Source organism: Rhinolophus sinicus, linkage group LG06 (genome assembly GCF_036562045.2).
Source record: "Rhinolophus sinicus isolate RSC01 linkage group LG06, ASM3656204v1, whole genome shotgun sequence".
Classification (NCBI taxonomy): Eukaryota; Metazoa; Chordata; class Mammalia; order Chiroptera; family Rhinolophidae; genus Rhinolophus; species Rhinolophus sinicus.
Genome location: NC_133756.1, coordinates 122551747 through 122565091, shown reverse-complemented (window position 1 = coordinate 122565091; position 13345 = coordinate 122551747). Strand labels below are relative to the sequence as shown.

The following is a 13345-nucleotide window of genomic DNA, read 5'->3' as shown; positions in this document are numbered from 1 at the left end:
AGCTTTTTATGGGCAAGGATAGTGAAGCTGAAAGAATTCTAAGTGTAATTCTCAGGTAAATCTTCCAGTCAAGGCCAGAGCCTGAATTTAAACCCGGATCATAGGACTCCGTTTTCAAAGAATGCCACATCATTTTTAAAGCATGAACTTCAGCTTCTGACATGTGAATGAAGAGAATCTCTGTGTAGAAGGAGATTTTTCACATCAGTTATTCAAGGCACAACTTTTTGCAAACCTTTTTCTCCCTTTAGGAATTTTGTAGTATTGGTAGGGTTCAAATGTGAGATATTTTTTGTACTTTTCTTGTGGCACAGTAGAGATTGTTTTGGAATCTTTGAGCTATGCTTTCTAGTGGGCTGTACAAATTATGAGGAATGGGAGGAAATGTATTATGACTGTCTTGTGTGGGAATGCCAGAGGAGTTTAGCAAAAATATTTCCAGTGTTTACTTCTGTTTTGATCTTATTATTGTTCCAGTGAATTATCATGAAATTATTTTGGGACTAAATGTCAACAGCTTTTAGGATTAAGCATCCTTAGTACACGCTCTCTTATCTGTTTTGTTCTGACCCCATAAATAACAGGGTTAAGAGCAGGGGGAACAACCACATACAGGTTGGCCAAAAGTATGTGGATGTAATGAGGGATGTTGTGGCCAAAGCGATGTGTCATGAAGGAGAAGAAGGCAGGCAGGTAGAAAGCTAACATGACGCAGACATGGGAGCCGCATGTGCTGAGAGCTTTGAGCCGGGCATCCCAGGATGGGAGGTGGAAGACTGCTCGGAGGATTTGGACGTAGGAAAATCCAATCACAGAAAGGTCAATGTATCCCACTGAGAAAGCAATCAAACCATAGATAACGTTGACCCTAATATTGGCACAAGCCAACTTTGCCAAGCCCATGTGTTCACAATAGGTGTGGGGGATAATCCGCACACCACAGAAAGGCAGTCTCAGGATGAGAAAGATGAATGGAGTCACAAACACCAAAGTCCTGACTATGATGACTATGCCCAGAATGGCCACCACCTTATTGGTGAGGATCATGCTGTATCTCAGAGGATTGCAGATGGCAATGTAGCGATCTATGGCCATGACTGTGAGCACCACAGACTCCAGGCCCGTGCATATGTGGATAGTGTACATTTGTGTGATGCAAGCACCAAACACTATGTCTCTGAGATTCAACCAGAAAATGCCCAGCATCTTGGGGATAGTGGCTGTGGACAGGCCAAGGTCAGTGCAGGCCAACATGGCCAGGAAGTAAAACATGGGTTGGTGGAGGCTGCGTTCAGTCTGGATCACAAAGAGGATAGTGATGTTCCCCAGGAGGGCTATTAGGTACACTGCAAAGAAGGGAAAGCCAATCCAGATGTGCACATCTTCCAGCCCTGGAATGCCCATCAGAAGGAAGGAAGGAGGGTGTAACAGAGTATTGTTGGGATACAGCATATCGGTGAGAATTGGTTATAGACACATTTCTTGCAGGAGATTCCTTGTGTCCCTCTAACCTCCTTCATAGCATGTTGCCTATTTTCTGTAGAAACATAAAATCCATTCTTTAATTCCATAGTACAGCAGAGGAGACCTAGAGAAGGAATAGGAGGCACAGTTAAAAAGGTACTCTCCAATATATTTGCCTCCCCTACATAGAAAACCATGCAGAAAATTTCCAAATACAACAATTCTGCACTTCTCATGTCTTTCTTCCCTTCTGTCTCTGAAGAAGAGCCTGCATATAGCATTAAATTAGCAAATATTTGTTGTTAATTATATCTGTTAATCAGGATGTAAAACATAAAAAATGTGTGTGTGTGTGTGTGTGTGTGTGTGTGTGTGTGTGTGTGTGTGTGTAAAATATCATAGGACTGGGATTGAGGTAGAGCTCATGACTCAGCTTGTCTGATGGTTCAGGGGAATGATACATTCTTGCAAAGTAGACCTGAAATATTAAAAAAAGATTCTATGTGGGAAAGAACTGGTAGAGGTGAAGGATTGGGTAGCTGGTGTTTAGACGTGAGCTAAGTAATGGAATTAAGAAATTTAGACAAGTTGGGAGACTATTATACAATTCCTACAAAACAGTGGTCCCTCCTAAAACTACAAAGTTTTATGTTATATGTTCATGGGGAATGCTTTTCAGAGGAAGTGTTAACTAGATTAATAACTGAAGGACGGGAATCCACCTATAAGTGGAAGAGGGAATTGAACAGAAAAAATATTTCTAGTTAATAGAAACAGGGGGTGCAAAAATTGAGTGATGGGATCATGTTGGCCCTTGAGATAAATTTTAAGAGGTTTTTTTCTTCATCCTAGAAACAATGGGAAGAAAGTGCAGGATTTTAAGCTGTAGTGTAGCCTGATCAAATTTGCATTTCAAAAATATCACTTGGTTGCACTGTCAAAAATGTATTAAAAGCAGCAAGTGCATTATAGTCGGATTTCTTAGAAGGTTATCACAGATGTCAGATTAAAGACAATGTTTCCTCGTACCATGCTGTTAGTGACTGATGGGAGAAGGTCACCTTTGGGTTTGATAATATTAGAGTTCAGAAATAGTTATCAAATCTGTTTTTCTTCCTCTTCACAACTACTGAGTTAAATAACACATGTAAAATCTTTTAACTTTTCCTACAATTCATCCTTCTTCAAGCAATGGCCCTCAATATTCTTCCTTTTGAAAACATATGACTGATCAGTATAGTCCCATCAAAAAATGTGATTGAGAAGCAGTTATTCACACCCTAAGAGAAGGGGCCAGTGGGCTCTGTGTAGGACTACGGGAGAGGGATTGAGGACTTACACATAGTTTGAGAAGTCCTATGTTCACTCTTCATGGTGGAACTTACAGTGGGCAGGGGGTGGAAGTTATTAAGCTGGTGGGATTTGTTACATTGTTCTTGCAATAAAAGATTATTGCAAAGTCCTAAAATCAGATAGACTTTTACATGTGCTAATAACTGCTCCCAATGAATTCTGTTCTCCTCCCTTTTATATTTAGGATTATGTGCAAACTTATCACCACTGCCATTCTCTGCCCTCACGTGTTATTTTATAGAAGTTTCCATTATTAATCTTTAATTCATTTAACAAGTATTTGTAGACTGCTTACTATCTGCCAAATATTGCTCCAAATTCAGGCAAGAAGCACAGATTGAGTCAAGGTCCCCCAAATCATGGACCTAAAGTCTAGTCATGTCGGTATTTTGCTTCTTAGCCTCACACTGTGGTAGTAATTCTTTCATTTTTTAACAGTCTTTATAGGGAAACTTTCCAGAAGGTGCTTTGGTATTCTAAATATATTATAAATTCAGAATGCTCGGTCAATAAGCGTATTGTCATTGGCAAAAATCATTGTCTATCTAGGTCGCTACCTCTGCTGAAACCACTATCATTACTATGACCACCACTGATGATGTCATCTTCTCATTTTGTCTGCTTAATCATTTTTTCTGTTTAATAAGCATTTTCATGTATATTTTATAAGTTTATCTTCACCATAACGCTCTGCAACTCTCTCTTCCTCTCTCTTTCTGAACCTCTCTTTTCCATTTTAGACACTCAGTTCCCAGGGTAAATTGTGGAGAGTTCTCCCAGGGACTGGCTTCCATCCTTTGCAGCAGAATTAGATAACCTCTTTGCCTAGGTTCCCAATCTCCCCATCTCTCAACCCCTCTGTGTCCCATTTTCAGATATGCTGTAACTTTTTCGTACTAGAGTGACTGTAACCAGTGTAAGAAGTCCTCCTCTGAGGTGACAAAATAGAAGGATGTAGGGAAGAAAAGACATCATTTATGGTATTTTCCTCATTTTTGCATATAACATTCTTTGTTCATATGTTTGTATCTACATATATGTTCCTGGGTTTTTTGCTCTCAGTTGTTATTTAGCACAGTGAGTTGTGCTGTACGCTGTTGCGTTAGTGACTGATATGCTGCTATGAATCCAGGTTATTCTCAACACAATTCTTATCTCTCCATCTTGCTATATTGCTTGGAGATGGTCCTATCTACAGAGACTCTGGCTGAGTCACTGGAGCACCATCATCCTAAGAACCACATAAGTTACTATCATTGAGAACCTTCTTCCAGCATAACCAGGAGCTGACCCACATACCTTATCCAGAATCTGAGAAATCGTTGTGAAAACTGGATGCCACAGACTGCAACCTGCATGCGACTGTGTTCTCAATAGCCAGGACCAAGGAGTTATATGAGAACTCTAGTCCCATGGGAAGGGCCACCGCACAGTGAGTTTGTCTCGGGACCTGGAGTAATGGGATAGAACATTTCAATATCCCTGAGGATAAAGCTCTATGCTTTCTGTTCAGATATACCTTTGGGTGATAGATGATGTGCAATTTGCTTCCTCCAGCAAGTATCCTCTCTGATAAGATGAGGAGTCTAGTCAGCCAGAGGCATACTGACCTCCTACCAACACTTTAAATCTCACTATGGTACCAGCTGAACAGATGCTTTTGACAGACAGGTAGGGAAGGCAGGGAAAGAGCACTGTAGGGATAAAACCCAACCCAGCATTTCCTGAAAGTCAGCTCAGAAATATATGCAACATTTAGTAAATGACAGCCAGAATTCCAATACAAGTTTCCAAACCCTGAGCCATATCTGTTTTAAGAATTACAGTAGATGATTTTTTTTGTGTGAAAATATACTGCTTCCAACACTCTGTATGAAATTAATTAATAAAAACATAAAAATATATATGTTTATAGAAAGGAAAGCAGCTTATCATACATATGAAGAACATGACCTTTTTATCTACCTGTTTCTTCTGTGACTTTAGCCAATTTAATTTGCCATTCTAAGCCTTGTTTCTCACAGGCAAAATGAGAAAAAATTACATTCTCTTGTAGGATTGTTTTACTGGTGTAATAGGGTAACGCCTAGAAAGTGCTCCGCAACTGTTTATTAGCAATTAATTAATATAAACACTGGTTATTATAATTATTGTATGGCATTATCTCTGAAGTCAACATTTTGGGGTCAGACAGCTTAAATAACTTTTCTTTAATTCAATAGCTGAGAGATGTTGAGCACATTTCTTAACCCCTCTGAGCTTCATGTTACCCCTATGGATTCATACGGGTAGTGGAAATGACAATTCACACTTCACATGTTTGGTTTTTTTCTCCAAATTAAGTGAGATAATGCATTTAACTAAAATAACAGCGTTTAACAATAGACTTATGTTGTTTTTAAAATGGATAATATCTTTACTGTTTATTTGAAATAATTTTGTTTTGGTGTTGAGTTTGAATAGAAAACAAAACTGTAGCTACTTTATTTATTTTATTAAACTTATTGCGGTGACATTGGTTAATAAAAGTATATAAGTTTCAAGTGTACAATTCTATAGTACACCATCTATATATTGTGTGTTCACCACTCAAAGTCAAATCTTTTTCTGTCACCATATATTTGGCCCCCTTTACCTTCTATCTCTCCCACATCCCTTACCCTCTGGTAACCACTAAACTGTTGTCTGTGTCTATGAGTTTTTGCTTGTTTGTTTGTCTTGTTTGTTTGTTGCTTTCAGTTTTATATCCCAGATGAGTGCAGTTACTTTGTAGTTCACTATGTTGCGCATACAAACTTATTTGTTCAAGAAATGTGGTTAGTTTGACCACTAGATGGCAGTAATGCTCATATGACAAATATTTATTTAGCCTACATTTACTAAGCTCTTGCTATGAGTTTGACCACACACCAATTAGGTGCTCAATATATATAAGCTAAATCAATAAAAGCTTGCTTGTTAGTTTAGCATTTTATATATGTAATGTCAAATCAACTATATTTCTTGAACAAATAAGAGATCTCATGTGCGTTATCAGGCTAGGTAACTGCAATTTTTAAAGATATTTCACAGATATATCTTTACTTGTATAGCTCCAAAGTTAAGAGCAATTTTTTTTCAGGGAGGTTTGGTTTATTTTATGATAAATGAGCATAAAGTATAAAAAGTTATTTTATCTTCTTGATTATTTATAATATTCTCTACAAAATTTGACATACCTGGCTATACATTTTTATGTCAATGTTTTTGAATTTCAATATTAGTTAAAGCTTTAGAAAGCTCAGTGTTTTCCTCTTTTATATTATAAAACATATAAAAGAATATTCTGTGCATATTAGTTTTTTACTTCATCCCACTTTGGGCCTTAAAGAGAGAATACTCTGAAATTATGTGAGAATACCTAGGGATTCAAACATAGAACATGGGTGGCAATTACATGATTATTCCATTCCGTTTAAAAAAAATTTCATCCTCAAGGTAAACATACTAGATTTGATTTCAAAGTGTATTTGTCCACAGGATTTTTAAAAATCAGTGTTATTATGGATAACTCTTCGGTATCTAAAAGGATAAAAAGAAATTCAAATATCTTCTGAAGAAATTTTGAGAACAAAAAGAGAGGCAGTATCTAATATCACAGATCTAATCCTGACAAATTAGTATAGAATAGTAATGGAAAGGAGAATATATAAAAATGCTGGCCTTCAAGGCTTTGTTCAGAATTTTCCTCCAGCTCTTCATTTATGTGAGCCAGTGTGCTGGTATTTCCTCTATGCCTCCCCAGGACCACTCCACACTGTGTCCTAGAGGACTCACAGGTGTGTGCTGCGTGGAAGTCACCCTTGCCCTTTGGCACTGTGTGGGTTCAGAAAATGGGAAGTACCGGTATCAGCAGGAGGGTAGGAGGGGAGTAAAGTCAGAATGGTTATTCTGGTTTCCACCTGCTTTCTCCTCGCAGGTGAACTGCAAGTCACCATGGGCTGGATGAGCCTCTCAAAATAAATCCTAACTCCTGCATGTAGATATTTTCACATTGCCCTCTGAGTCTGTAGATTCCAGGAACCTCTTCTCTTCAGGCCAAGGAATTGTAAACATCCATCACATTTACTGTTCCTATTACTAGGGATAGTCTCTGGTTACTTCATCATGGTATATATCTTCCGCATTGTATCAATTTTTACCTTCCCCAATCAAGTCTGACTCTATCTAATCTTTTCTTAAAATCCCTTCCTACGACCTCCATTTCTCCATTGTATACTACAGGCTTTATATGATACAGTACTAACAACATCATTGTTGTCAAAGACTTTCAGTTAATACCAAATCAACCTTTTACATTTTAATTCTACTTCATCACTCTCCAAAACATTACACTGTCTTTGGTCATCAAACGTTCTCCTTATGTAATAAGTACTGCTCATTTAAACTTTCCTTCAACTCTCCCTCAATTACCATGTCCTCCATGATTGTCTTCTGTATTAACCGTCTAGATAAGATATCAATCTCTCCATATCAGTGTGCTCTGCTATTATAACATGCACATTTTCCCCTCTGATTTAGTGTTTCTACTTTTCCCATTTTTCGCAATTTCTTATTGTAGAATACACATAACATACAATTTGCTATCTGAACCATTTTTCAGTGTACAGTTCAGTAGTACTAAGTACATTCATGTTGTCGAACAACCATAACCACCATCGATCTCCAGAACTTTTTTATTTTGCAAAAAACTGAAACTGTTCACCCATTAAACTCCCTATGACCCCTGTTTCTCATCCCCTGGCAGCTACCATTCTACTTTATATATATATTTGTATATCCCCTTCCCTTCCCCATGTTGTAGCTTCTGGTAACTACTGCTCTAGTCTTTGTTTTTAGGAGTTTGGCTTTTTTTTTTTTAAGATTCCACATAAAACTGAGATCATGTAATATATTTTTTTAATTAAAAATTACAGTTGACATTCAATATTATATTGTTTCAGATGTGCAATATAGTGGTTGGACATTTTTATCACTTGTAAAGTGATCCCCTGATAAGTCTAGTACCTACCTGGCACCATACATACCGATTATAATGTTATTGGTTACATTCCTTATACTGTAATTTATATCCTCATGACTGTTTTGTAACTGCCAATTTGTACTTTATAATCCCTTCACCTTTTCCACCCAGCCACCCCTGACCCCTCCCATCTGGCAACCATCAATTTATTTTCTGTGAGAGGTCATGAAATATTTGTCTTTATGTGACTGGCTTATTTCACTTAGCATGATGTCCTCAGGTTTATTCATGTTGTTGCAATGGCAGAATTTCCTTCTTTTTTAATGTCGAATAATATTCCATTGCATATGACCACCTTTTCTTTATCTCTACTGAAATTTTCAGTTCAGTTATTATATTTTTAAGTTCCAGTATTTCTGTTTGGTTCATTTTTATAATAACTATTCCTTTGTTAGACTTCTCATTTTAGTCATGTAGTTTTCCTGATTGTATTTAGTTGTCTGTTTTCTCTTGTAGTACATTGAGCTTTTTTAAGATGATTATTTTGAATTCTTTGTCAAACAGCTAGTTCACGGGTCACCATTTGTTGAGGATCAGCTATTGGAGCTTTATTAGTTACCTTTGTTGGTTTCATATTTGTCTGATTCTTTGTGATCCATGTAGCTTTGAGTTGCTATGAGGTAAGATAATTAAATTTGTGAATTTATCCTAGAAAAAGTGTTACATACCTCATTGCTGACTATCACTATGGTCATCCCCTTGGGAAGCTATGTACTAATGCTAGAGCCTAGTCCACCCTTCAAAGCAATTTTGGAACTTTTTCTCTGAAATGGCTTTCAGAGCTGTTGTCCTATCACCCTTAATGTCCTGAATGTCATTAAAAAGCCTTCCTTTGAGTATTTCCTTTATCTTCGGGTAAAGAAAGTAGTCATTGGGGGCCAGATCAGCTGAGTAGGGAGGGTGTTCCAATACAGTTATTTGTTTACTGGCTAAAAACTTCCTCACAGACAGTGCCATGTGAGCTGGTGCATTATTGTGATGGCAATTCAGCCATGAATTGTTGCCAAGAGCCATGAATTGTTGGCGAAAAATTCAGGTCATCTAACTTTCTCACGCAGCCCTTTCAGACCTTCCAAATAGTAAACTTGGTTAACTGTTTGTCTAGTTGGTACAAATTCATAATGAATAATCCCTTTGATATCAAAGAAGGTTAGCAACATTGTCGCAATAAGTTCGCAAATTTAATTGTCAGACCTCGTATGTGCATTTGAATGAACAGACACCTCTTCCAATTTTTTGAGTGGTTTGGCAGATAAAGTCCTTCCCTTGAGGGGTCCCTGGACTGATGGAACTACCTCTGAGATCATGGTTGAGTAGAGCTGGAACCAAATCTTATGGCTATCACTGGATTCCTAACTGTGCTCCAATTGGGTCACTGGGCTGGTCTCTATTTGAGCAGAACTGCCTCTGGTCTGTTGTACAGTGGGACTGGAATCGGGTCATGGGACTGCTTTAGGGATCACAGTCAGATCTGACATTGGTGTGCCTGTTATAGGGTGCACAGACGACACGGCACCTTCTGGGTCCTTTGGCAGAAGCAGTTGGTGGCAGGACCACATACAGGTGGGATTGGAGCTGAGTTCATAGGGGACAGCGATGCTTCCAGTGTGCAGGCAGGACCGCAGTCAGCAGGCCTGCATTGGTGTGTGGGCTTGCCTTCTCAAAGAAGCTGTTGGCTCTACTTGGGTTTTACACCATCCTACCTGGATCCCAAAGCTCCCACAAAAGCATTTTTGTCCATTGATGGCTGACAAATATTTGTTTCTGTGGGGGGGATATGGGATGGAGAAACATTAAGCACTAACATGTTCACAAGTTTTATAATCATCAATTTGATTTCACATATAATTTTCATTTGTTTCACGAGCGTTTTTAAACTCTAAGAAAAAAGGGCCATCACAGATGACATAGTATTAAGTTTACCAGTTCAAGAATGAAAGTGTGTGATATCAGGATTAGGCTTATAAAGAACTTCATAGAATCAGAAACTTAGATCATAGAAAGGAAAAAAACACACCAAAAAAGAAAAAAAAAACTAGTCTAATTCCCATATTTTGCTTATTTTTAGGAAGCACTTTATTATCTATAGAAACTTTTTTTCACTTAATTCTTGTCATTGGCCATGTGATCTCTAGTTAAACATCTCTATGAAAGAAATCTTGTTACTACCTAAAAGAGAGCTAGATCCCATACACTTTTAACAGTGAATTAAAGTTCTTGAAATTTACTCTTATATAGCTTATTTTATGCCAGGGGTCAATAGAGAATATAATTGCAAGTACACATACAGACACACAAAAACACACATGCCTCCAACAGTTATAGTCAATATTATATACATATGTATATATAACATATATACATATATATACATGTTTATACATACATACATACATGAGTATATACATATACCGGGGGTGCCAAAAAATGTATACAAGTGGACACTTTGGTCAACATTGCTCAAGCAGTAGTTTGCTGTAATGAGGTCGCTGGATGCTGACGGTAACCATTTTGAGCACATCTTGTAATTGCAAAAGTCAAATGTGGTTTGTAGTCATCTTTTGTTATCTGTATATGTTGAGTATTACAATTTTAATAGATTTTTGCTTTCTTAAAATGTGCATACATTTTTTGGCACCCTCCTATATATGTATATACAAAGATATGCATATATATGCCTCCAACAGTTACAGTCAATATTATATACTGGGGGGGGTGCCAAAAAATGTATACACATGACTTGTTCATCTTTTGTTATCAGTATATATTGAGTATTACAATTTTAGTACAGTTTTTTCCTTTCTTAAAATTTTTGGCACTCTCTCTCTCTCTCTGTGTATATATATATATATATATATATATATATATATGTATATATGTACGTACATATGTATATATTTACATATATACATATATATATGTATATACATATATATACCGGGGGTGCCAAAAAATGTATACAAGTGGACACTTTGGTCAACGTTGCTCAAGCAGTAGTTTGCTGTAATGAGGTCGCTGGATGCTGATGGTAACCACTTTGAGCACATCTTGTAATTGCAAAAGTCAAATGTGGTTTGTAGTTATCTTTTGTTATCTGTATATGTTGAGTATTACAATTTTAATAGATTTTTGCTTTCTTAAAATGTGCATACATTTTTTGGCACCCTCCTATATATGTATATACAAAGATATGCATATATATGCCTCCAACAGTTACAGTCAATATTATATACTGGGGGGTGCCAAAAAATGTATATACATGACTTGTTCATCTTTTGTTATCAGTATATATTGAGTATTACAATTTTAGTACAGTTTTTTCCTTTCTTAAAATGTGTATACAATTTTTGGCTCTCTCTCTCTCTCTCTCTCTATATATATATATATATATATATATATATATATATGTATATATGTACATACATATGTATATATTTACATATATACATATATATATGTATATACATATATGTACATATAAATATTCACAATTAATTTTGGTGAAATAAATTCCTTTATTAACTTTATCACAAATCTCAGCCTTCTCAGACTATATCTTCATTACTGGAATGCATTACATCTCATTCAATCTTTTTTTAACAAAATGACTCTGTACCCGCTCCTGGATCTGCTTGGTCCTGATCCGATAAATGACTGGGTTGAGGGCAGGGAGGATGATTACATAGAGATTAGCTAGAAGGATATGGATATACTGGGGGATGCCATGATCAAAACGATGAGTAAGAAAGGAGAAGAGAGCTGGACCAAAGAAGGGTAAAATAACACAGATATGGGAGCTACAGGTATATAGAGCCTTCAAGCGGGGGTCTTGCGAAGGGAGGTGGAAGACAGTATATAAGATCCTAGCATAGGAGATAATGATAAGAAGCACATCCAGAAACAAAATAGAAATATTCCCAAGACCATAGTAGACATTGGCGCTAATGCTGGCACAAGCCAGTCATGCCACTCCCATGTGCCCACAGTAGGTATGAGGGATGACTCTATGTCCACAGTAAGGTAGCCTCAGGAGGAGAAAAACTATAGGAACAATCATACATAAGCTTCTTAGAACTACTATCACAGCAATGACATCAGTGACTCTGTTGGTGAAAATCATGCTCTATCTGAGGGGGTTACAAACAGCCACGCAGCGATCAAAGTCCATGACAAGAGTACAATGCTCTCCATAACTATAAAAAACGTGGATAAAAAAGACTTGAGTAATGCAGCACCCAAAGCACATCTCCTGAAGGCTGAACCAGAAGATACCCAGCATTTTGGGGATGGTAGCAGTAGAGAGACTCAGGTCAGTCACTGACAGCATGGCTGGGAAATAGAACATAGACTGGTGAAGGCTATGGTCAGTCCAGACAACACACAGAATGATGACATTTCCAACAAGAGCAATGAGATACACTACACAGAAGGGAAAGCCAAGCCAGATTTGTGCAACTTCCAGCCCTGGAATCCCCAGAAACAGGAATGAAGAAGGGCGAGACTTGGTGACATTGGGAGAAGACATTCTTATGCAGGCTAATAGTGGCCTGGTTTTTAAAAGTTGTTGCTGGTTCCCATTGGAGAATTCATACACCGTTAACTGGGATCTATAAAAATTAAAAATAAAACTGTCTCCAAACAAAGGGTTGATATTAAGAATAAGATTCTCTAAAGACCTTTAATTCTTTTCCTCTTTTCAGCTCTCCGTATATAATCTCAGTATCATTCTTTACCTGTACAATAGAAACTAACAAGTGAATACATTAACTTGCTCTTCCTCGAGAAATAAATGCTACTAAATGCTTCCTCGAGATAATAAAATTGATAGTAATAATAACCACCACAATAATGATAGCTGTCATTAATTGGGTACCTACTGTTTTTCGTACATTATTCTTATCATTATTTGTATATATTATCTCATTTAGTTCTCTCCACAATTCTATGTGAAAGTAGGCTTTGTGACACTGATCTGAACCAGTCTTTGCAAACTTGTTAGTGGAAGTAGTGAATGGAGGGAGAAAGAAAAATAAAGGATGGGGAAGAATAAAAGGACCTAGAACAGCCAAAACTACCTAGAAGCCAAGAGCAAAGGCCAAGACCTCAATTTGGGCAGTGCCAAGTTCTTTAAGACACATCTGTCTACTCATTTAATTCCAAAGATATTTTTCACTCTTGCAGTAGCTATGGTTTTCACCTCATGCCTCATCTTGGGCCATGGCATCAACCATAAATTTAGGTGTCCCCGTAATCAATTTTGAGTTCAGATTAATCCCTCTGAAGTATGAAGCATGGATAGAGACCAACAGCTGATCACCATATTCTGTCTGTCTGTCTGTCTGTCTGTCTGTCTACATATCTATCTATCTGTCTGTCTGTCTGTCTGTCTGTCTATCTACCTGTCTATCTATCTATCTATCTATCTATCTATCTATCTATCTATCTATCTATCTATCTATCTATCTA

General features: G+C 37.2%; 1 protein-coding gene and 1 pseudogene across 1 annotated transcript; both read right to left on the bottom strand.

Annotated features, from left to right (window-relative positions):
* Positions 1-510: 510 nt before the first annotated feature.
* Positions 511-1452, bottom strand: LOC109460439 (olfactory receptor 52E5). Its single transcript, XM_019755831.2, has one exon. It carries the CDS (start codon positions 1450-1452, stop codon positions 511-513), a length of 942 nt encoding a protein of 313 aa, XP_019611390.2.
* A 10001-nt stretch (positions 1453-11453) lies between these two features.
* Positions 11454-12404, bottom strand: LOC109460426 (olfactory receptor 52E8; annotated as a pseudogene).
* Between the last annotated feature and the right edge of the window lie 941 nt (positions 12405-13345).

Excerpts from the sequence above, each read along its gene's own strand:
- LOC109460439 (XM_019755831.2), bottom strand. The coding sequence starts at position 1,452 with ATGCTGTATCCCAACAATACTCTGTTACACCCTCCTTCCTTCCTTCTG.